Source organism: Anolis sagrei, chromosome X, assembly GCF_037176765.1.
Source record: "Anolis sagrei isolate rAnoSag1 chromosome X, rAnoSag1.mat, whole genome shotgun sequence".
NCBI classification, from domain to species: domain Eukaryota; kingdom Metazoa; phylum Chordata; class Lepidosauria; order Squamata; family Dactyloidae; genus Anolis; species Anolis sagrei.
This window is the reverse complement of record NC_090034.1, coordinates 67,174,166-67,198,967: the sequence shown is the minus strand read 5'-3', so window position 1 is coordinate 67,198,967 and position 24,802 is coordinate 67,174,166. Positions and strand designations below refer to the sequence as shown.

The 24,802-nt window shown below is 40.8% G+C and overlaps 1 protein-coding gene across 5 annotated transcripts in view; it reads left to right on the top strand.

Moving 5' to 3' along the window:
* CSMD2 (CUB and Sushi multiple domains 2) overlaps window positions 1-24,802 on the top strand; it is a 984,984-nt gene that overhangs the window by 866,324 nt on the left and 93,858 nt on the right. For 4 of the 5 annotated variants that reach the window (XM_067473670.1, XM_060784605.2, XM_060784609.2 and 1 more), the window contains 2 exons: window positions 2,055-2,201; window positions 20,634-20,822. In XM_067473670.1, coding sequence (XP_067329771.1) covers window positions 2,055-2,201; window positions 20,634-20,822 — 336 coding nt within the window. The remainder of the gene's footprint in view (window positions 1-2,054; window positions 2,202-20,633; window positions 20,823-24,802) is intronic. The other variant, XM_067473669.1, reaches the window with a different exon arrangement.

Genomic DNA, 24,802 nt, shown 5'->3' with positions numbered 1-24,802 from the left:
TCGTCCCGAGGGTCGATAGGTAGTCCCAGGCACTTGCGAGCGCCTTTATTCTCTCTCCGTTAGAGCCGCTCTCCATGACTGCCACCTCCTTCCACATCTCTCCTAGCTGGAAGGAGAAAGTTTGCAACATTTGCTCCATCGCGTCAACTTTTTTCTCCAGCCGCCGTGTTTCCAACGAGGACTCCCCGAACGTTTCCGTGGGCCCCGACATGGGCAGCTTGCGCCTCACCGTTACGTCCTTCTGGGCCGGCATCTGCGTGGAGGTCATTGGAGGCCAAGTAGCAGGGCGCCTTTCTTCCAGTTCCTCCTCCTGAGGGTACGGATCCTCTTCAAGCCCGGTCATCGGGGTGGCGCTCGCACTAGCCTCGGCTCCCATAAACTGCTCGTCGTCGGATATAGTTTGCTCCCCGGATAGATGCTTCCTCACGGAGCGAGCAAGAAGTTTGTGAGATCTCTCTTTATGTCAGCTCCTGCCAGGTCTTAGAACAAAACCATGCTCAGTCTATACAGGATACTTAGAAAGAGAAATCTGAGGGTTTCCCGCCAATGCCCAGCAATACATCCCCCTTGGTTCCTCCCCCCTTCTTTCCCCCTTATCACAAGTTGTGGCTACATTCCATTCCCACATCAACAAAGCATTCTCTTCTGCCAGATGGCTCCCCTTATCAACCCATAATTCACACCGATGTCAGGAAGGAGTCTTCGAGGCAAGAAGGAGGCTCTGGCTGTGTTTTCTTAACTCGAAGGCCACATCCTGACAGTCGGCTGGCAAAGCAACCCAAGATGAAGTGAGGCAAGCTGACCATCTCCATGCCTCTCCATTAAGAAGAGCACCACCACAGTTGGCGGCCGGCTGTGTAACAGGGTCTCAAGTCAGGAGGCTCTGTGCTTTTAGCTTTGAATACATTTGTACTCCATTTTTAAGGATTTTAACCTTATTAATAATATTATTAACACCATTATTATTATTAACACCATTTCTATTTTAATGTTTGTATATCTTCAGATTTTAAATTGTATTGCATTGGCTTTACTGTAAGCCACACTGAGTCTCTTTTGCAGAGAGGGAAAGCAGGGTATAAATAATTATCAACAAGCATGAATCTTAAACTCGTGTCTTGTGTTTAATCTATGTTATATGTATTTTAATATGTATCTATGTGTATTTTAATATGTATTTTACTAAATACATTTTAACTATGCATCTTTTGTAGAAATATAGTTTAATGTGTGTATAGAATTTTTACAATGTTTATGTGTTTTAAATATGCTGTAACCCGCCTCGAACCGCAAGGAGAGGTGGGTAAGAAATCCAATAATTAATATTATTATATGATACACAACAAGATTGGTACACAGTGATGATGATGATGATGATGATGATGATGATGATTTGAAACACAACAAGATGAGTCCACAGCAGACAAGATCACTCTGCTGGCTGTTGTATTGGATCACATGTTGGACACTTCCCAATTGTCTAGGACTGTGCGATGTATTGGTGAATGATGCATGCAGATCTGCAGCTGGCAGATGGTAATTTTGCCAGTGCCGATTGTGTTTAAGTGCAGGCCAAGATCTTTAGGCACTGCACCCAGTGTACCGATCACCACTGGACCACCTTTACTGGCTTGTGCCAGAGTCTTTGCAGTTCGATCTTTAAATCCTGATATCATGTCAGCTTTTCGAGTTGTTTCTCTTCAATCCTGCTGTCACCTGGGATTGCGACATCGACAATCCGTACTTTGCTTTTTAATATGATTGTGAGGTCAGGAGTATTATGCTCCAGAACTCTGTCTGTCAGAATTTGGAAGTCCCAGATGAGTTTGACGTATTCATTTTCTGTAACTTTTTCCGGATTGTGATACCACCAGTTCTTTGTCACAGATGGTATTTGTGGCACAGGTTGCTGTTGTTGCTGTTTGTTGTTGTTGTATTATTATTATTAGCTGCATCAGCATTGCCATCATTTGCCATGTTGATCATTTTGGGCACAGTTGAGCAGATAACCTTTAGGTGTTCTCATACTCTTTGTCTGAATTTTTCCCCTAAAGGTCCTTCAGGCCACAGTCCTCTACTTCTGTCTCTCAGTGGAAACTACTCTGCTCCACTAACAGTAACCAGTACCGGTAACAGGGTCTATCTCCACTGGTCCTCTGACCATGCCTATAACAGGAAGGGCTTCCGGATCCGCTATTCAGGTCAGTAAGCACAGCGGCCACAAATGTGGCAGAAGCGGGTGTTTTATTTCGCTTTATTTCTCTTATTTGTTTACATTGGGATTAGAATCAAAGAATCATAGAGTTGGAAGAGACCCCATGGATCATCCACTCCAACCCCTTTCTGCCATGCAGGAAAAGTCAAAATACCCCTGACAGATGGGCATCCAGCCTTTATTTAAAAGCCTCCAAGAAAGGAGCTTCTACCACGCTCTGAGGCAGAGAGTTCCACTGTCAGGAAGTTCTTTCTAATGTTCAGGTAGAAACATTAGGAAGAATTGCAAGCTGCCTTCCACATTTTTTGGGGCAAAGGACCCCCATGAAAGTGAAAAACTGCTCGACTTCCGGGTGCATGAAGTTGGCGGAGAGTCACACACACTAGAGCTCTGCAAAGTGTGTGAGTGATGGAGCTGATCGGGTAGAGCTTGAGCTCCCTTCCCAACTGTGGATTGATACAGAGGGAACAGCGAAACCGGGAGGGTCAGCCGACGGTCCAAAAGGGGGTCTTCTCCTCAAGAGGAGACCTCCAAAAGGACCCGGTATTGGCCCCGAGGTACGGCGGATCGCTCCAAAATGCAGCAGGCTGAAAGCCTGTATATCTCCAGCCACATGCTCTTTTAGATGAAGAAAGAAGGAAAGAAGGAGGAGGAGGTAAGAAATAATTAAGAGGAAGGAAGGGGTATCAGAAGGGAATCTTTAAAGAGCTTTCCCAGAAGAAGAAAGTGAGGAAATTGGGAAATATTAAACGTGGAAAAAGGAAGAAAAGGAGGAGGAGGTGCTGAAAGAGGAAGTCTAAACTAATCAAAAAGGAAAGGAAAGAAGTAATTCACGGGAAAAAAAGAATAAAAGAATAGCTTATTTGAAAAGAAAAGGACAAGACGGAGAAAGGGAAGCGAGAGAATAAGTGAAACGGAGAAAGATAAGTAAAGAAAAAACAAAGAAGGAAAGCAAAGTATAAGGAAATAAGGGTGAAGGGAAAGGGAGAAGACCCAAAAAATTACAGGAACTACAGTACCAATATAAAAGAACAATAAAAGAATAATAGGGAATAATAAGGCCCTTCCGAGACCCCTAGAATTTTAATTGAATTGACCTTGCACCAGAACTGAAGAAGAGTTTGCTAAAGGAATCAACAAGTAAATAAATCAGATAAATAGCCAAATTGACCTTGAAGAAGGGGGTGTTTTGACTAAGGAGAGGAGCGCGGAGAGGAGGTCTGAAGGAGGAGGGACATTGAGGGAGAGGTGACCTTGGGGATTCCTGTCGCCTCTTCTGCGTCACTGGGCCGCTGCATTGCCGCGCCGCCTTGTTGTTGTGCCGTCGCAGTGGGAGAGCATGCGGGGAGATTGCACGAGACTGGGAGGAAGAGAGAGAAAAAGGAGGGGGCACCCGAGAAGAGCGAGAAGGAAGGAGACACAAAGATCACGAGAATAAGGAAGAGAATACGAGAAGGAACAAGGAAATAACACGAGAATAGGGAAGGTCGCGAGATTTGGAACGAGAAGAAAACCAGGAAGGGAGTAGGAGAAATATCGCAAGAAGAGAAGAACGCGAGAGGGGAAATTTAAATTAAATAAATCCAGAACAAAATAAGACAGGAGAAGGGGCGCAAGAAGAGGCACGGAGAAGGGAGAAGGGAGCCAAAGTGACAGAGAGGAGAACCTCAGGAACTCAGCTGGCCAGAAAAGGGAAGGCAAGTGGCGGTGGCCAAAAAATAATAAATAAACACCAGAGAGAACCCGACACCCGAAGACAGAATATAAGGATAAAAGATCAACAGACAAGAAGAACTGTAAGTCAAATAAAAGAATTACTGGAAACTTAAGATAAAAAAATTGAATAAACAGAAAGTGTTATACAATTAATAGAAAAATCAACAGAAAATATTAATAATAATTCAATTGGAAAATTAAATAATTTAAATAAAGAAATAAATAAAAATAAAATAATAATATTAATAATAAGGAAAAACTGGGGGACTAAAGGAGGGGGGAAGTAAATAAAAAGGGGGCAGACCTGCAGAAGGATTATTACTAAAACAAATATAATTACTATGCTACAAAATTAGATAAAGGAATACAGGAAGAGTAAGAAAACGAAATCAAGGAGATATAGTGAAGATAAAAATCCAGTTGAATATTTAGAAGATGTATAACACAAGAAATAAGACAGAAAAGACGGAAAAGACTGAGAAGAATGAGAAGAGCGACAAAGAACAGAAGGAAACCAGAAGCACCACAAGAAGAATTTCCCTGGCGGAGGAACAAACACTGAAAGATATGTTGGAGAAGATGACGGAAAAAATGATGACTGAGTTACAGTCAGTCAAAGAGAAACAAGACACAGAAAGCATCCCAAGAACAGATGGCAGATCTGAAAAAGGAAATAAAAGAAGAAATAGGAGGAGTCAAAAAGGAGTTGACACTAATGCAACAAGAATTTAAAGAGCTAAAGATGGAAAAAACAGAGATCAAGAAAACACAAGAAGTCTTACAAGTAAAAATCAAAAGTCTAGAACAGAAAGCAGCAAGACTAGAAGAAAAATGTGAAAGGATGGAGGCGAAGGAATTGGAGTTCCAGCTGAGATTGAGAAACATTGATGAAGATCCAAAAGAGAACATAAGATGAGAACATAAGGTAATTGAAATCCTAGCTGAATTACTAGAATACACAGATCAGGAAATGCAGGAACAAACAGACAGAGTCTATAGAGTGAACACAAACTTCGCGACAAGAAACAGAGTAGCACGAGATGTCATGGTGCACTTTGCAAAGAAAACTACAAGGGATGAAGTGTTAAAAACAAATAATAGAAGAACAGTATACTATAAAGGGAAAAAAGTTATTATTCTGAAGGAATATCCAAACACGGTGCTAACGAAAAGGAGAAAATACAATTTCCTGACAGAAGAGCTAAAGAAGCAGAGAATAAGATACAGATGGGAACGAGAGGAAGGTCTGATGGCATCATATGGAGACCAGAGATACTGGATTAAAAACACAGAAAGAGCAAAAGAATTTTTAGAAAAGATAAAAAGGGAAGAAAAGTAAAAGAGTAAAGACCCTACAAAAGGTAAAATGAGGAAAAAAAGACCTAGAAGAAAGGACAGGGAAAAGAGAGAGAGAGAAAGAAGAGCGAGAGAGGACCATGGAAAGAAGTAATTGCGAACAAGACTTAAATGGTATGGAACGAGATGGACCCAAAGAAGATGAGATAAGAGATGGTGAAGTAGAGGAGAGTGAAGAAGAGGAAGAAGAAGAGAGAGAGGAGCCAGAGGAAGAGGGAAGAGAAAAGGAAGAAGGGATGAGAGAAGAAAATAAGTAATGAAGGAATTAAAATTGTATTCAAATAACATTAATGGACTGAATTATCCGAATAAAAGAAAAAGTTTTTTACAACCTAAAAAAGAAAAAGTTTCATATTATAGCACTACAAGAAACACACATTAAGAAAGACCATACAAGATATTTGGAAAATAAAAATCTGGGCCAGTCATTCATAGCCTCAGCACAAGAGAAAAAGAGAGGGGTGGTAACCTATGTCGATAAAGACATCCCAGCAGAATTAGCATTTAAAGATGAACAGGGAAGATTTCTAGGTATAAATATAAAAGTACAAAACCAGAAATTATTAATTTGCAATATTTACGCACCCAATGACTCTAAGATAAAATTCACAGAAAAATTTAAAAAAGAAGATAGAGAACCAGGAGTATGACCATTTAATAATTATGGGGTCATAGATAGAGATCTGGATAGAAGTAAAATAGATTATACTACAAAGAAAACTAAGGACAAAGGAAACCTCCCAAACATAATGATAAAAATGATGGAAAAATTAAATCTGAGAGATATATGGAGAATAAAAAATGGAAATAAAAAGGACTACACGTATTACTCGACCAGATTCCAAAATTGGTCAAGGATTGATATGATGTGGGCAACACGCTAATGATAGGGAAAGTTAAGAGTTTTAGGATCCTGCCGAGGACGGATTCAGATCATTGCCCACTAGAGCTAAAGATAGAGACAGGGGAAAAAATAAGAAGACAGAGATTAGATGAAAATTTAATAAAAAAAGAGAGGATAATATTGAAAGAATTAGAAATAAATTAAAAGAATATTTTGAAATGAATGACAATAGGGAGACAAATATTTCATATCTATGGGAAGCAAGCAAAGCAGTAATGCGGGGCCATTTCATGCAACAAAAAATATTTAGAAATAAACAAAAAATGAAAAAGATGGATGAAATTATGAGAGAATTAGGGAAGGAGGAAGATAAGTTTTAAAAAGTCCAAAGAATAAAGAAGTTAAAAGTAAATTAGAAAATCTACGTAAGCAATTAGAATTCTTGGAACTGGAAGAGAAAGAGAAGCAATTAAAATATATAAGGCAAAATTACTTCATGAACGCAAACAAATCAGGAAAATGGTTAGCGAACAAATTGCGGAAAAAAATAGAAAAATTCCATATTACGAAGATAAAAGACAAAAATATAATATATACTGAGGAAAAAGAGATTAGGAACCAATTTTTTAATTTCTATAAGAAACTATATCAGGACGAGAAGATTGATAGGGAAAAAATACATCAATACTTAGGAAAACAAAAAATACAAAAGATCTCGGATAAACAAAGAGAAATTCTAAATAAGGAAATATCGGAACTAGAAATAAAAACAGCAATAAAAAATCTAAAACCAAATAAAGCACCAGGCCCACATGGGTTATCATCAGGTTATTATAAAATATTCCAACAAGAACTCACATCATATCTGAAGAAAATAATGAACAATATAAGAATAAATAAAGAAATACCAAACTCCTGGAGACAAGCTAACATATCAGTAATTCATAAAGAAAATTCGGACCCAGAGGAAGTAAAAAAATATCGACCGATTTCGTTACTTAATGTAGATTACAAAATTTTCAGCAGTATTCTAGCGGAAAGATTAAAAAAAATTCTTGAAACATACATAGAGGAAGACCAAGCGGGCTTCCTACCCAATAGACAACAGAAAGACAACGTGAGGACAGTAATAGATCTGATTGAGTATTACGAAATTTACCATCAAAAGAAAGTAATGTTCATGGCTGTGGATGCCGAGAAGGCATTCGATAATGTCAATTGGCATTTTTTTTAAAAAATTGATGAGGGAGATTGATATGGGATATTATTTTCAAAATGCGGTGGAAGCAATTTATGAAAAACAGGCGGCCAAAATTATAATTAACGGACATGAAACAGAGACGATACAAATAGAAAAAGGAACTAGACAGGGATGCCCCTTATCACCCCTAATATTTGTCTTATCACTAGAAATGCTTCTAAAAAGGATAAGAAAAGAGAAGGCTTTAGAGGGAGCTAGAATACAAGGATTGGATTACAAATATAAAGCCTTCGCAGACGATATAATTTGTATTATAGAGAATCCAAAGGAAAAAACAGGAATCTGGCTGGAAGAAATAAAAAATTATGGGGAAGTGGCAGGTTTCAAAATAAATTTGGAAAAAACAAAAGCAATAATAAAAAATACTGGAGAAAGGGAAAAAGAGGAAATACATAACAAATGGAAGGTACAAATCGTCCCCAAAATAAAATATTTAGAGATCCAGATAACAGCAAAAAACCTACATCTTCTACAAAATAATTATATAAATAAATGGAAAGAAATTAAAAAAGATTTGGACAGCTGGAAAAATTCAAATTTGTCACTACTAGGGAGGATCGCATCTATCAAAATGAAAATCTTACCAAAAATGATATTTCTATTTCAGAATTTACCTATAATTAGGAATATGGAGTTGATAAAAAGTTGGAATAGAGATATTTCGAAATTTATTTGGAATAATAAAAAACCAAGAATACACTATAAAAATCTAATAGAACAAAAAGAAAAAGGCGGATTGGCAGCCCCAGATTTAAAAACATATTTTGAAGCATGTGCCCTGACATGGGCCAGAGATTGGACCATGTTAAAGAAAAAGAAATTATTAACTCTGGAGGGGATAGATCTAAGAGCAGGATGGCACCAATATATTTGGTATAAGGGGAAAGAAAAGGGAAAAAAATGGTAATCACTTTACAAGATCTGCAATTTTAAAAGTTTGGGGAAAATATAGATTAAAAATGTACAATAGAACACCTCTCTGGGTTTCACCCCTTGAGGCGACGCAAAGGAGATGTCTAGGATGGAATGATTGGCCCGTATATAAAGAAATATTAAAAGATAAACAACGAGAGAAAGAAATGAAAGAACAGCAGGAGTTAATCGCAATGGACAAAAATATAACATGGGTTCAATATTGGCAAATTAAGGAGAAATTTAAACTGGATAAAAAATTAGGTTTTGCACGAGGAAATGAATTTTGGGACAACATTATGGAAATGGACAAGAAACTAATAACTAAGATATACAAAAAACGATTAGATTGGTATTTGGAACAAAAGGAGGAGAAAAACCACATGAGAAGATGGAATGAAAACATACAAAGAAATATTAGAAGAGAAGAATGGAAAGAAATTTGGAAGAAAAGATTAAAGTTCACATATGCAATAGAGCTCAGAGAAAATTGGGTCAAAATATCCCAAAGATGGTACTTGACCCCCCCCCAAAATTAGGAAAGATCTATAACAACATGAGTACTACGCGTTGGAAATGCAGGAGTAAAGAGGGGTCATTCTTCCACATATGGTGGACGTGTGAAAAAGCTAGAAAATTCTGGAGGAAAATACATAAAGAAATCCAAAGTATGCTAAAAATACAGCTACCCTTGAAACTGGAGATTTTTTTGTTGGGGATGTACGACAGAAATTTGGATAAAGACAAAGACAAAATGCTATTTCTGGCATTAACAGCCGCAAGAATGTGCTACGCCAAAGTGTGGAGACAAGAAAAGATTCCAGGGGAGAATGATTGGGTAGCGAAAATGTTAGACATCAGGAACTTAGACAAGCTTACCTTCTTGCTGCTGAAGAACAAAGAAATTAAAAGGAAAGAAACGGACTGGAGTGAAGTTACTGAATATTTAAAAAATAAGAAAAAAGAAATAGTAATTTGAGAATGACAAATAAAGACTGAAATATGACAAAAAGAGGGAAAGAAGAATAAATGAAGAATTAAATATGAAATGAAATGATTGAAAAGATCCCAAGATGACACCAGGAGATCAACTTTTAGTATTTTTCATGGTTTTTTTGTTGTTGTTTTTTCTTCCTCCTTTTTTTTTGTCTTTTCTTTTTTTCTCCCTTCGTTCCCTCTTCCCTTGTGAATTAGTCGTGTCCTTTTATGAAAATTTCAATAAAGAATATTTTTTTAAAAAAGAAAGTGAAAAACTGTCAATAAAAGAACATTTGTCTTGGAATCTCTGATTCATCCGGCATGTCTCGCACTGGAGGACTAAGAAATTCCTGGAGATAGCGTTTTAATCAAGTTCAGGAAAGTCAACCCCACACAGAATCCTAGCATCACTTTGTAATGTATAAAAACAACCAGGATGTCCTTGCCTAGCTCATATATTCTTCCTCCTCTTTTTTTGCGATTGAGATTGCCACCCAAGCTACAATTTCTTGGATGTCATCTTAGCATATGTTGGGGAGGATGAGCTTTTGGTGAATATTCATAGATGGGAGTGCACTGCAAATGGAGTATTATTCAAGCTGCTATCTGTCCTTGCTGTGTTTCAGTTAATTTGTTAAGGGAGGAGGAGGAAGGCTGACTGAGAACATGGCACACTAATCAACATGACAAAACACCAATTCTCTAATCTACAAGAGGGACTGGGTGCATAAAATTGAGACATGATGTTCTTTATTTCAGTTTCTGAGCTTAAGGATTATTTCATGCTATACTTTTTAGTGCTATGATGATTTCATTTTAACTGCTAATATCCCATCCTGGGTTTTGCGGTTTAGGGAGGGGTATTGAAACTTCTTTCAATACTCCCCAACTGGAGAATTCAAGTGCAAAACTACAAAGGCCAGGATTCCATAGGACACAGCCATGGAAAAAGTATCTGGGAGCCCCCAGTGGCACAGTGGGTTAACCGCTGAGCTGCTGAACTTGCTGATCCAAAGGTCGCAGGATCGAATCCGGGGAGCAGCATGAGCTCCTGCTGTTAGCCCCAGCTTCTGCCAACCTAGCAGTTCAGAAACATGCAAATGTGAGTAGATCATTAGGTACTGTTCAGGTGGGAAGATAACGGTACCCTGTGCAATCATGCTGGCCACATGACATTGGAGGTGTTTACGGACAACGCCGACTCTTGGGCTTAGAAATGGAGATGAGCACCAACCTCCAGAATCAGACACAACTAGACATAATGTCAGGGGAAAACCTTTACCTTTACCTGTAAAGTTTATGGAATTGATCAAGGTGTGCAATTAAATCCATAGTTCTAAATTTATGGTGACATTTCTTTTCCTAGTTTCACTCCCTTTCCCCTGCGATTTCATAGCTTCAGTCATACTACTTGGATAGGGAGGGAGACAGTTAATTGGATAGGGGGGGAAACAGTAATATAATTGACTGGTTGCCCTGACACGACAAATAAATAGTTAATTCCTTGCCACCACACTTCATCATTTGCTTGTAAATTGTCCCAGTTTCTCTCTCCTCCAACTTTCCCCCTTCATCCTCAGGTTGCATCTATTGCTGTCAGTTGTCAAAGCACAAAAATTGTTTGAAGTAAATAAGAGGAGATAAGCATTTTGCCCTTTCCCGTGGGACATCTCTTTTGTTTTCGGTCTTATCTAAGCTTTATACAGTCATTCATTCACATTTCCTGAGGTTCAGAGCACAAAATCCCTGCAAAAGTGGAGAAACCATTAATGTAAAATTGCTATTTTTTCAACCTGAGAGAGAGCTGCTGGGAATCTCCAGATCCTCTAGCTCAGTGGTTCTCAACCTGTGGGTCCTCAAGTGTTTAGGCCTACAACTCTAGGAGTTGGAAGGCCAAAACATCTGGGGACCTACAGGTTGAGAACCATTGCTCTGGCATGACTCTGTGATCAATTGCTACCTGAAATTGAACATAGAATTGCCCTGAAGGACCTAGAGATTCCTAGAGAAGACCCCTCTAGAAATCTCTAGATCCTCCAGTGCAATTATATGGCATTTTCTAGACATCTCTAGGTCTTCTATCATGACTTGATGGCCAATTTCCAATGGAGGTTGGCCATAGAGTGACACCGAAGAACTTTGAGATTCTAGAGAGAACATTTAATCTATCTGGAGAAAATCATCCACAAAAAACAAAACAACATAGATTTCAACAAATTGCAGTTTTGCATGTTCTTCCTCATTCAAACCTTTTGTCCTATTTCCCTGTGATCACATCCATTTGGCCATACTCTGATGTTGCTAAACGATGCATGGTCTGGAAATGTTAGAGGGTAACTAACAGACTGGTTCAAGATTGGGAAAGGAATGTGACAGGGCTGTAAACTCTCACCCTACCTATTCAACTTGTATCCAGAACATGTCATGCGATGTGCAGGGCTTGATTAATCCCAAGGTTGAAGTTAAAATTGCTGGATGAAACATTAGCAACCTTAGATATACAGATGATACCACTTTGATAGCTGAAAGTGAGGAGGAACTGAGGAGCCTTCTAACCAAGGTGAAAGAAGAAAGTGCAAAAGCTGGGTTGCAGTTAAACATCCAAAAACCAAGATTATTGTTGGAGCTCAGCCTGTGATTGTGTTTCAGCATCAGGGTGCTTTGGATGTGGGAAGTGATGTCAATGAATTACAAGATGAGTTTCAAGATGGCAGTGGTTTGGTCAGTGTATTGTTGAAGGCTTTCATGGCTGGAATCACTGGGTTGTTGTAGGTTTTTCCGGGCTATATGGCCATGTTCTAGAGGCATTTTCTCCTGACGTTTCGCCTGCATCTATGGCAAGCATCCTCAGAGGTAGCTACTTTTCAGTGGGACAATGAATTCTACGAACAGATAGATGGAGTAGCTATGGGGAGCCCTCTCAGCCTGGTCATAGGTAATTTCTACATGGAACACTTTGAAAAACAAGCCCTGGAAACAGCAACCAGAAAGCCCACGATATGGTTCAGATATGTGGATGACACTTTCACCATTTGGAGCCATGGAGAAGAAGAACTCAACAGGTTCCTGGAACATCTTAACAGCATCCACCCAAACATCCAATTCACCATGGAAAAAGAAAATGAAGGAAGACTGCCTTTTCTAGATGTCCTAGTCATCCGCAAACCAGATCAACAATTGGGTCACACTGTTTACAGAAAACACACACATACAGATAGATATCTACATTAAAAACTCCAACCATCACCCAAGTCAAAAAAGAAGCACCATTAAAGCCTTGGCAGACCATGCAAAAAGAATCTGCGAACCTCACCTCCTCCAAGATGAACTGAACCACCTAAACTGAAGAGCTGCAAGACCAAGAACAAGCCACGAGAGTAACGATGAAGATCCACCCAGAGGAAAAGTGTTCTTGCCATACATCAAGGGAACCACTGACCGCATAGGGAAGCTGATGAGGAAACACAACATACAAACCACCTACAGACCCACCAAGAAAATCCAACAAATGCTACGTTCAGCAAAGGACAAGAGGGATCCTCTCACTTCTGCAGGAGTCTACCGTATACCATGCAGCTGTGGACAAGTCTACATAGGGACCACCAAACGCAGCATTGCCCAAACACGAATCAAGGAACATGAAAGGCACTGCAAACTACTTCAACCAGAGAAGTCAGCCATAGCAGAGCACCTGATGAACCAACCTGGACACAGCATTTTATTTGAGAACACAGAAATGCTGGACCACTCTCACAACCACCATGTCAGACTACACAGAGAAGCCATTGAAATCCATAGGCATGTGGACAATTTCAACAGAAAGGAAGAAACTATGAAAATGAACAAAATCTGGCTACCAGTATTAAAAAAACTCCAAAATTACAACAGCAAAACAACAGAGAGTAAACAATCAGGCACATCAAATCACTATCAACAAACGATTCCCCCCAGGCACTTCCAAGCCATTAAATGCTAATCAAGGTGGTCAGTTGAAACATTCACACCTAGCTCCATTAGACAAAAATTCCGTTGTCCCACCCTGGTCATTCCACAGATATATAAACCCATTTTCCTACTTCCAACAGACCTCACTACCTCTGAGGATGCTTGCCATAGATGCAAGCGAAACGTCAGGAGAAAATGCCTCTAGAACATGGCCATATAGCCCAGAAAAACCTACAACAACCCAGTGATTCCAGCTATGAAAGCCTTTGACAATACAAAGATGAAGTACTTTGGCCACATAATGAGAAGACTGGAAAGCTTGGAGAAGATAACGATACTGGGGAAAATGGAATGAAAAAGGAAGAGGGGGCGACCAAGGGCAAGATGGGTGGATGGTATCCTTGAAGTGACTGGCTTGACTGTGAAGGAGCTGGGAGTGGCCACGGCCGGCAGGGAGCTCTGGCGTGGGCTGGTCCGGGCGGTCACAAAGAGTTGGAAGCGACTAAACAAACAACAACAAAAATGCAATGCCAAAAGCATTTTGCTAATGCCCAGGCCCAATCCATATTGTCATATGTGATGCTCTGAATTTGAATGGCATACTCTGTACAACTGTGAAGATGTGAAAGAAGTGGGAAAATCGCCTATTCTTTTCTTGCCTTCCAATCTTCTGAAACTTCTTGGGAGGGGGTTTCAAGGCAATGCAATAAACAGGAGCGACATAACTGTCCAAGCTTATTTGTCATTGTTTTTGCCCCTCTGCGTAATAAGGAAAAAAATTCTCATTAAATTGTTGATGTTGTTACTTTTCTTTAAAAAATGAGAGAAAAGAATTGGCTTTTTCAGAAGAGAAACAGTAACTAGTTTTGCCATTAAGATTCTCAGTGTGGGCATTTTGTACCGGTCCTGGTTTCAGATGAAGTTTAATTACTCCCCCTGTATAAAAGCAATTACTGAATGTTTGGCAAAGAATCCCTTAAAATTAAACAACCCGCTCTTGGAACAAAGCAAATTTTAATTACTTAATGAAAAGCAATCAAACTCGAGACAGGGACACATATAAATGTGTCATAAATAAGTTAATGCTGTTATTCCATAAATGAATGAATTAATATTTAATTGGCAGAAATTATGTTTTGGTTTCGCTGAATGAAAGCCAACAATGGTTGCTTTGTTCCTCTGAAATTGTTTGTGGTTTCTTTCCATTGCCTTACTGCTCTTTTCGAGGCCTGGACATGGCCACTTTGAAGGCTCAAACAACAAAAGATAAGAGGAGGAGGGCAAAAATCAGAAAATGACCCTCATTTATGTGCCTCTTTGAATTCTACAGCACTGCTGGTCACAGCTGACCTCCAGTTAGAGTGCTCAAGGGCCAGGGCTTCCCAGTTCTCGGTGTCTATGCCACAGTTTTTAAGGTTGACTTTAAGCCCATCTTTAAATCTGTCCACCAAGCTTCCCATTCAAAGAAATGAATGAAAGAATGAACAAAAAAATGAACGAATGAATGAATGAATAAGTAGGTTATAGTGCCAATTGTATGGAAAGAATATATTGAAATACTAGCCGTCTCCTGCCACACATTGCTGTGGCACAGTCTGTATATATGTGTGTGTTTGTGTATGTGTGTATATATTTGTGTATATGTGTATATATGTGTGCTTGTGATATATATGTGGTTTTGCACTTGTTGTAATGCATTTTTTTTTAGCTTTTTAAGTCTTTTCTGCTGTGTTTTTCAGTGTTTTTATGAGTGACGGTCACTTTTTGGCTTGATACGTGTATTGTGTCCAAATTTGGTGTCAATTTGTCCAGTGGTTTTTGAGTTATCCTAATTCCACAAATGAACATTACATTTTTATTTATATAGATTCAAAAATGTCCAAAAAACCCTCACATCATTTTTGAGCATTGAGAAATCTTGATGAGAAGAATCCTGAATTGATCTAAATTACCCTGAAAACAATATTTTCTGAAAAGGCGTTTTTGGCTTGGAAAATAATATTTGATGTATAGCTCTTGATGTCTGGACAGAAAATGTTGATTTCTGCACAGAAAAAAAGCTGTAGTCAGGGTTTTGTTCTGCATGAAATTCACACTTAGAGGGGTTGTATAGAAAATAGTATCTTTCACATTTGAATTAGTATTTGAATTAATATTTGCAATGACATCTTCCCTTATGATCCTGTGCAGACTTTAAGATCTGCTGGAGAGGCCGTTCTCTCACTCCCACCTCCATTGCAAGCACGGTTGGTGGGGACAAGAGAGAGGGCCTTCTTGATGGTGGCCCCCTCGGCTCTGGAACTCTATCCCCAAGGAGATTAGATTAGTGTCCACCCTGTCCATTTTCCGTAAAGACCTAAAAGTGTGACTGTTCCAATGTGCCTTTGCTTAACCAGTTCACTAGTGATTTCACCCTTTTAGCCCAAACTTAATATCTGGCTCTTGCACTTTATATCAGCTCCTCTCCTGTAGTTGTATTGCAGTAATTGACTAATTGGCCCTTCTAGCTCTAACTTAATACCTGGCTCTTGCATTCTACTATCAGCCCGGCACTTGCAGTTGTTTTGCACAAGGCTTTGCCCTGCCCTTTCCGTGCTGAATATGTCCACAGTGCTCAGCTACTGGTTGTTGGTTGTAGGTGGTGTTATGTTTTTAATGTTTTTATGGTGTTTGTATATGTATTTTATTGTGTTATTGTATTACTATTATTATTATTATTATTATTATTATTATTATTGTGTGCTGAAAGTTTTCCATGCAGAAAATGCAGCATTTCTTTGCCGAAAAGGCTGTTTTCTGTACCTAAAATTTTGTTTTCTGAACAAATTAACTACCATTTTTTGCACAATGCACCCCGAATTGCAAATAATCTTTGAAAACAATCTGGTTTTCAGAGGCTTTCTCCTTCTACAAATTAAATTGCTGGAAATATTTGTTTCTACCTTTGAGAAGAAACTTAATGTAGGTTGTTGTAGGTTTTTTCGGGCTGTATGGCCATGGTCTAGAGGCATTCTCTCCTGACGTTTCGCCTGCATCTATGGCAAGCATCCTCAGAGGTAGTGAGGTTTGTTGGAACTAGGAAAAAGGGTTTATATATCTGTGGAATGACCAGGGTGAGACAAAGGTATCTTGTCTGCTCGAGCTAGGTGTGAATGTTTCAACTGACCACCTTGATTAGCATACAATGGGCTGACTGTGCCTGGAACAAACTTTTGTTGAGAGGTGATTAGATGTCCTAGTTTGTTTCCTCTCTGTTGTTGTGCTGTTGCAATTTTAGAGCTTTTTTAATACTGGTAGCCAGATTTTGTTCATTTTCATGGTTTCCTCTTTTCTGTTGAAATTGTCCACATGCTTGTGTATTTCAATGGCTTCCCTGTGTAGTCTGACATGGTGGTTGTGAGAGTGGTCCAGCATTTCTGTGTTCTCAAATAAAATGCTGCGTCCATGTTGGTACATCAGGTGCTCTGCTATGGCTGATTTCTCTGGTTGAAGTAGTCTGCAGTGCCTTTCATGTTCCTTGATTCCCATCATCAACAACAACACAACAGCACAACAACAGAGAGAAAGCAGGCAGGGACATCTAATTACCTCTCAACAAAAGTTTGCTCCAGGCACAGTCAGCCTATTGTATGCTAATCAAGGTGGTCAGTTGAAACAGTCACACCTAGCTCCAGCAGACAAGAGTCCTTTGTCTCACCCTGGTCATTCCACAGATATATAAACCCTTTTTCCTAATTCCAACAGACCTCACTACCTCTGAGGATGCTTGCTATAGATGCAGGCGAAACGTCAGGAGAGAATGCCTCTAGACCATGGCCATACAGCCTGAAAAAACCTACAACAACCCAGTGATTCTGGCCATGAAAGCCTTCGACAATACATTTAACTTAATGTAGATTTGCATGCCTGAATAACAGAGACAGGCCCATAGTTCCCTTTAGGCTTTGCATACTCTGTAATTGTACTGCTCTGATTCAACTTTACTTGGCATGGTTCTATCACATGGAAACAGGATTTGCAGTTTAGAAAGGGGTACTTCAGTACTTTTAAAAAGTTTGGTACAGTCTTAGCAGATAAAATGAAATCATCCCACTTTAAATATGTAGAAGTTGAGCCTCCAATCCAAAAATTCTCCATCCAGGTGGCTAAGATGGGCATTTTTGCTTTCTGGTGGTTCAGTGTACACAAACATTCATATACAAAATGATTTAAAATATTGTGTAAACATGACATTCGTACTATGTGTCGAAGGTACATAAAAAACATGAATGAATTTCATGTTTAGATTTGCATTCCAATTCCAAGACATCTCATAATGTGCTTATATGCAAATACAGGAACACTAAAATCCCAAAATAATCTAACCCCGCCCCCCAAAAAACAAAACAAACAAAACAAAACCCAAAGCACTTCCAGTCCCAAGCATTTAGACTGAAGGAGACTTAATCTGTAATGTGAAAGGCCTCCTAACTTGATTTCCGGTTCCTTTAAATGTAAAGAGAAAACAAAGCCGGAAGAACAATCTTGGGAATTCTTGCTGTTTATATAACAAGTTCTGAAATTCCTTGGTTCAACATACCCAGCATATAGTTTACCGTAGTTTTCTGATAAATATTTTGCTTGAATAGTAATTTACTGTCCCACCAATCCCCGGGGCATTTAGCTGCTGATAAAGTCACCAGTTGTTTTCAGCTTTACCTTTTCTTTTTTTTTCCAAACTGCTGTTGCGGTTGATATAGTGAACTGCAAGGTTGTAATAGTCTGAAAAATATGTAAATGTATTTGTTTGTTTATGTAAGCCATATGGAGAGAATGTTTTAGATGGGAAATTGGATTAGACGGCATGTGGATCTGTTCAACAAGGTCTAAAGGCAAGCAATCAAGATATTAAAGGGTTTGCTTTTTAAGAAGCTAAACCAATGAAATCTTGCTAAGCCTCGAGTTATAAATAGACTGCTATGTCGCACTGTTCAAGTGTATGGTGTTTTAAAGCATGACAATACGTGTTGCTATTCCCAAGAAGCTTATCTCAAAAACTGTCAGTTTTGAAAGGTTTGCTCACTCTCCAGTATTTCACAGGTGAAAACTGAGACACATGGACCGGGCTTTAGCACAGCAGGTTAACCGCCAGCTTTAATAGGAGACCTCAGGGCTAAAGCAGGGGTCCTCAAACTAAGGCCCGAGGGCTTTTAAGTCATTTACCCAGCCCTCGCTAAAGCAGGGGTCCTCAAACTAAGGCCCGAGGGCTGATATGGCCCTCCAAGGTCATTTACCCGGCCCTCGCTCAGGGCCCTCGCTCAACCTAAGAATTAGGTTGACCCTGAGCGAGGGCCGGGTAAATGACCTTGGAGGGCCATATCAGCCCTCGGGCCTTAGTTTGAGGACCCCTGCTTTAGCGAGGGCTGGGTAAATGACTTAAAAGCACACAACAACAACAACAACAACAATCCTATCTCATCAGCCAAAGCAGGCCCACACTTCGCACTGAAATATTAATAAGTTTATATTTGTTAAAATTGTTCTTTATTTTAATTATTGTATTGTTTTTAACTGTTCTTTGCACGACAAATAAGATGTGTGCACTGTGCATAGGAATTCATTTTTTTTTTCAAATTGTAATCCGACCCTCCAACAGTTTGAGGGACTATGACCTGGCCCTCTGTTTAAAAAGATTGAGTACCCCTGGGCTAAAGCCTTGTGCTGGCAGGACTGAAGACCGACAGGTCAGAGATTCAAATCCGGGGAGAGCACAGATGAGCTCCCTCTGTCAGCTCCAGCTCCCTATGCGGGGACATGAGAGAAGCCTCCCACAAGGATGGTAAAACATCAAAAACATCCAGGCATCCCCTGGACAACGTCCTTGCAGACAGCCAGTTCTTTCACACCAGAAGCGACTTGCAGTTTCTCAAGTCACTCCTGACAAGGAAAAAAAACTGCTGCAGTAAACCTTGCTAACCAAAAGGTTGATAGTTTGAAGCCTGAGTCAGTGTGAGCTCCTGGCTTTTAGCCCAGCTTCTGCCTACCTAGCAGTTTCAAAAACAGCAATGTGAGTAGATAAATAGGTACCACTTAAGCGGGGAGGTATTTAAGGCACCCATAAGGGAATGCCAGAAAAAATGCAGGTGAGTTGATCAAGGAGGAAGTTTACGAACAAAGCTCTTTGGAAGGGAAGATGGAGCGACAGCACAAACACACACACCCCTTGGCTGGAAACAAGCACAGCCTCCAAGATGCTGAAGATGGGAAAGTCTATATATACCTCTATAGTTGTCTGTCCCGTCAGTGCGTTGAATGTTTGCTGTATATGTGTTCTTTGATCTACTGAGTCCTTTTCAGGATGAGAAGGGGGCTGGACAGGAGTACGTGTGAAAAAGATCGTGGAGTCCTTGTGGACAACAAGTTAAACATGAACCAACAATGTCATGCAATGGCAAAAGAGTCAATGGGATTTTGGCCTGCATAAATAGGATAGTAGTGTCTAAATCTAGGGAAGTCATGCTACCCCTCTATTCTGCCTTGGTCAGACCACAATTGGAATCACACTGGGCACCGCAATTGAAGGGAGAGGTTGACTCTAAGCTGGAATGTGTCCAGAGGAGGGTGACGCAAATGATCAAGGGTCTGGAGAACAAGTCCTATGAGGATTGGCTTAAAGAGCTGAGCATGTTTATCCTGCAGAAGAGAAGGTTGAGAGGAGACATAGGAAGGAGGGAGCAAGCTTGTTTTCTGCTGCCCTAGAGACTAGGATGTGGAACAATGGCTTCAAACTACAGGAAAGAAGATTCCACCTGAACATGAGGAAGAACTTCCTGACTGTGAGAGCTGTTCAGCGGTGGAACTCCTTTCCTCGGAGTGTGGTGGAGGCTCCTTCTTTGGAGGCTTTTAAACAGAGACTGGATGGCCACCTGTCAGGGGTGCTTTGAATGCCATTTTCCTGGTTTTTGGCAGAATTGTGTTGCACTGTATGGTGCACGAGGTCTCCTACAACTCTATGATTCTGTGAATATAAATACTGTAAGTACATAAATAAATGTGGCCAAGAAGGCAAAGTGATGAATTTAGAAGCTAAGAGAGACTGCAGCTGTTTGCTTTTGCCTGAGCCTACAGGGAAGCACCATTAAGTGCTGAGTTTATGTTCCAAATACTTTTGCACTTTGAACTCGGGCTGTACAATGGAGGTAGCTATGACTGAAGGTCTAAAAGCTAACTGGGGGATTTTAAAATAGCTGAAAAGATGGAAAGTTGCAAAATTAATTTGGAATGTGGCTAGCAAATCGAGACTTTTGCAAGAATTAAGGCTTGTAAATGATGGATAGAAACAAAGCCATGTCTTCTCTTTGTTTTCTTACATGGTTTCATCCCTTTGACTCTGTCTATGTGCATGTCCCTTTTCTCCCTTCCTCCAGCCCCGTATTGCAGCCTTCCATCTCCTCCTCTCTTTGGCTCCATCCTCAGCCACACTGGCCTTCAGCCTGGAAGCACCATCCAGTTTGGTTGTGAAGCCGGCTACCGCCTCGTGGGCCACAGCATTTCCATGTGCTCAAGGCACCCGCAGGGCTACTTCCGCTGGAACGAAGCCATTCCTCTGTGCCAAGGTTGGTCTAAGCCACATGCATGTATAATTTCTGTTATCTATTTTGGTTTTGATCTGCAGTTAGGTGGGAAATGAACCATGAATAAAGGCAGCACCCTTCGCCATTTTGGAGGAATCCATGAAGATTGTGCAATGTCCTGCACTTTGTGGTATGGAAAGAGCAGAGCTAGGAGCCCCCAGTGGCACAGCGGGTTAAACTTCTGAGCTTCTGAACTTGCTGACCGAAAGGTTAGTGGTTCGAATCCGGGAGCAGGATGAGCTCCCACTGTTGGCCCTAGCTTCTGCCAACCTTTCAGTTCAAAAACATGCAAATGCGAGTAGATCAATCGGTACAGCTTCTGCAGGAAGGTAACGGCACTCCATGCAGTCATGTCCGCCACATGATCTTGAAGACATCTACGGACAACACCGGCTCTTTGGCTTAGAAATGGAGATGAGCACCACCACCACCCCCCCCCCCCCCCAGAGTCGGACACAACTAGACTTAATCTCAAAGGGAAACCTTTACCTTACTTTAAGAGGAGAGTTGGAGTTAGCAAGTTGTAGCTCTAAAGTGGACTTTTCAAATGCATCCCACATGTTTCACTCTTAGAAATTCAATCCAAACAGAACAATTAATTTTACTTGTTTCTTCCTTCCTTCTGTTTCCTGATTTTCTGCATTTCTGCTATCTTTCTATTTTTATATTATTATCTGTCTTCTGCATATGGGGCATGAAGAGCCTTTGGGCCTTTTATTCAACACTGTTGCAGATTCGGGCTAGCTTGGCCTATCATTGTGTAAATTGAGGCAGTTGGTTGCCTCAAAAGTCAAATGCAAGGAAATAGCTACAAATTGTTGCATGTTAGTGGATCTGTTTTATGCTCCCTAAGCTATTTATTTGTCGTGTCAGGGCAACCAGTCAATTGTATTACATTTCTAACAAAACAAAACAAACAAACAGACAAATACAAAATTTGCGAGTTTGGTAGTTGATTAAATGTACTTTGACCAGTATCTGGCCACTTGGAGTGCTTCTGGTGTTGCTGCAAGAAGGTCCTCCATTGTGCATGTGGCAGTGCTCAGGGTGCATTGCAGCAGGTGGTCTGTGGTTTGCTCTTCTCCACACTAGCATGTCCTGGATTCCACTTTGTGGCCCCATTTCTTGAGGTTGGCTCTGCATCTTGTGGTGCCAGAGCACAGTCTGTTCAGTGCCTTCCAAGTCGCCCAGTCTTCTGTGTGCCCAGGGGGGAGTCTCTCATTTGGTATCAGCCATTGGTTGAGGTTCTGGGTTTGAGCCTGCCACTTTTGGACTCTCACTTGCTGGGGTGTTCCAGCGAGTGTCTCTGTAGATCTTAGAAAACTATTTCTTGATTTAAGTCGTTGACGTGCTGGCTGATACCCAAACAGGGGATGAGCTGGAGATGTCTATGCCTTGGTCCTTTCACTATTCGCTGCTACTTCCCAATGGATGTCAGGTGGTGCAATACTGGCTAAGCAGTGTAATTTCTCCAGTGGTGTAGGGCGCAGACACCCCGTGATAATGCAGCATGTCTCATTAAGAGCCACATCTACTGTTTTAGTGTGGTGAGATGTGTTCCACACTGGGCATGCGTACTCAGCAGCAGAGTAGCATAGCACAAGGGCAGATGTCTTCACTGTGTCTGGTTGTGATCCCCAGGTTGTGCCAGTCAGTTTTCATATGATATTGTTTCTAGCGCCCACTTTTTGCTTGATGTTCAGGCAGTGCTTCTTGTAGGTAAGAGCACGGTCCAGAGTGACTCCCAGGTATTTGGGTGCGTTGCAATGCTCCAGTGGGATTCCTTCCCAGGTGATCCTCAGAGCTCGGGATGCTTGTCTGTTCTTGAGATGAAAAGCACATGTCTGTGTTTTAGATGGATTAGGAATCAGCTGGTTTTCCCTGTAATAGGCAGGAAGAGCACCTAGAGCTTCCCTAAGCTGACCTACAGTCAGCTTTGGTACATGGAATGGTATGTGGCCCCACCTTGGTCTTTACGGCAGTCATCAAAATAGCTGTCTATACCAGGGGTCCTCAAACTTTTTAAACAGATGGCCCATGAGGTCTCTTCCAACTCTTTGATTCTATGATTCTAGTGCTCTCTGGATGTAGGTGAACTACAAATCCAAAACTCAAGGTCAATGCCCACCAAACCCTTCCAGTATTATCCTTGGTCACGGGAGTTCTGTGTGCCAAGTTTGTTTCAATTCCATCATTGGTGGAGGTCAGAGTGCTCTTTGATTGTAGGTGAACTGTAAATCCCAGCTACTAGAACATCCAAATGACAACATCACCCCCCCCCCACCCCACCAGTATTCAAACTTGGACATATAGGGTATTTGTGCAAAATTTGGTACAGTGAATGAAAATACATCCTGCATACCACATATTTACATTACAATTCCAAACAGAAGCAAAATTACAGTTATGAAGTAGCAACGAAAATAATTTTATGGTTGGGGGTCACCACAACATGAGAAACTGTATTAAGGGGACGCGGCATTAGAAAGGTTGAGAAACACTTCTCTAGGTAACTTCAGAAGACTTGCAAATGGGGGGAAATGCAAAATGCCAGTTGTGACAATGAAAACTATTGGACCTCAGATCCGTAATCAGCTTTTTCCGATGAAACATTTTCTGGAAGTCTAACTAGGACATGGCGGCATAAATCTCACTAATAGTTATCTCCTTCTCATTGACAGATGAAAAGCCAGGGATCTAACAGAAGAGGGATAAAAGCTGCTTATTTGAGCAGCGCAGAGGCATTCAGTGGTATGGCCCAGTCAGCATTCGGCTGGGGACGTTGCTACAGCAACTATAACTCTTGAATCCCGGTGGGAGCCACATGTTCAAAACTCACCCGCGCAAGCACATCTCTACCTGAGAAATCCAGAATTAATTACCAGTAGCTTTGGAAACAAAGCTGGTTGATTTAGGCAGCCGGGACCCAGGACAGCTAAGAGATAATGGACAACAATTATCATCCTACTGTCCCCAAAGAGACGACTACCCCAAAAGGGCACTTTCCATTGAATAACTCTAGCACTTGTGACACTAGGAAAATAATGTTTAAATGCTAGGCAGTGAAGCTTGCCGTTTTGAGAAGCTCCAGCCCTGGTGAAAACAGCAGGACGCAGATCACTGTGGAAAGAAATTGGAAAAGGATGTTGCCTTTTTGTCATTTTGTTTGCTCTTTTGAGAACTAGGCAAAATCTGCTAGAGGCCTGTTTTATTTTTGTGGCTTTCTCAGCAGGGATTTGAGCATGAGACAATTACTCTAGAGCAGCATTTCTCAACCTGTGAGTTGGGACTCCTGACAGGCCACCAGGAGGGTGTCAGAGGGGTCGACAAAGACCATCAGAAAACACAGTATTTTCTGTTGGTCATGGAAGTTCTGTGTGGGAAGTTTGGCCCAATTTTATCATTGGTGGGGTTCAGAATGCTCTTTGATTGTAGGTGAACCATAAATCCCAGGAACTACAGCTCCTAAATGTCAAGGTCTATTTCCCCCAAACTCCACCAATGTTCACACTGAGCATATTGAGTATCCATGCCAAGTTTGGTCTGGATCCATGATTGTTTGAGTCCACAGTGCTCTCTGGATGTAGGTGAACTACAACTGCAAAACTCAAGCTCAGTGCCCACCAAACCCATTATTTTCTGTTGGTCATGGGAGTTCTGTGTGCCAAGTTTGGTTCAGTTCCATCACTGGTGGAGTTCAGAATGCTTTTTTATTGTAGGTGAACTATAAATCCCAGCCACTACAACTCCCAAATCGCAAATCAACCCCAGCTCCATCACCATCCCCATCAGTATTCAAATTTGGGCCTATCGGGTATTTGGGCCAAATTTCATCCAGAGAATGAAGATATTTACATAACGATTCATAAATAAAATGGTTAAACATGGAAGGTTTAACCAAGTTACATATAATGAACGTTTCTTCCTAGAGGAAGACCCTCGTGGGGAGGGGGGGCATCCGA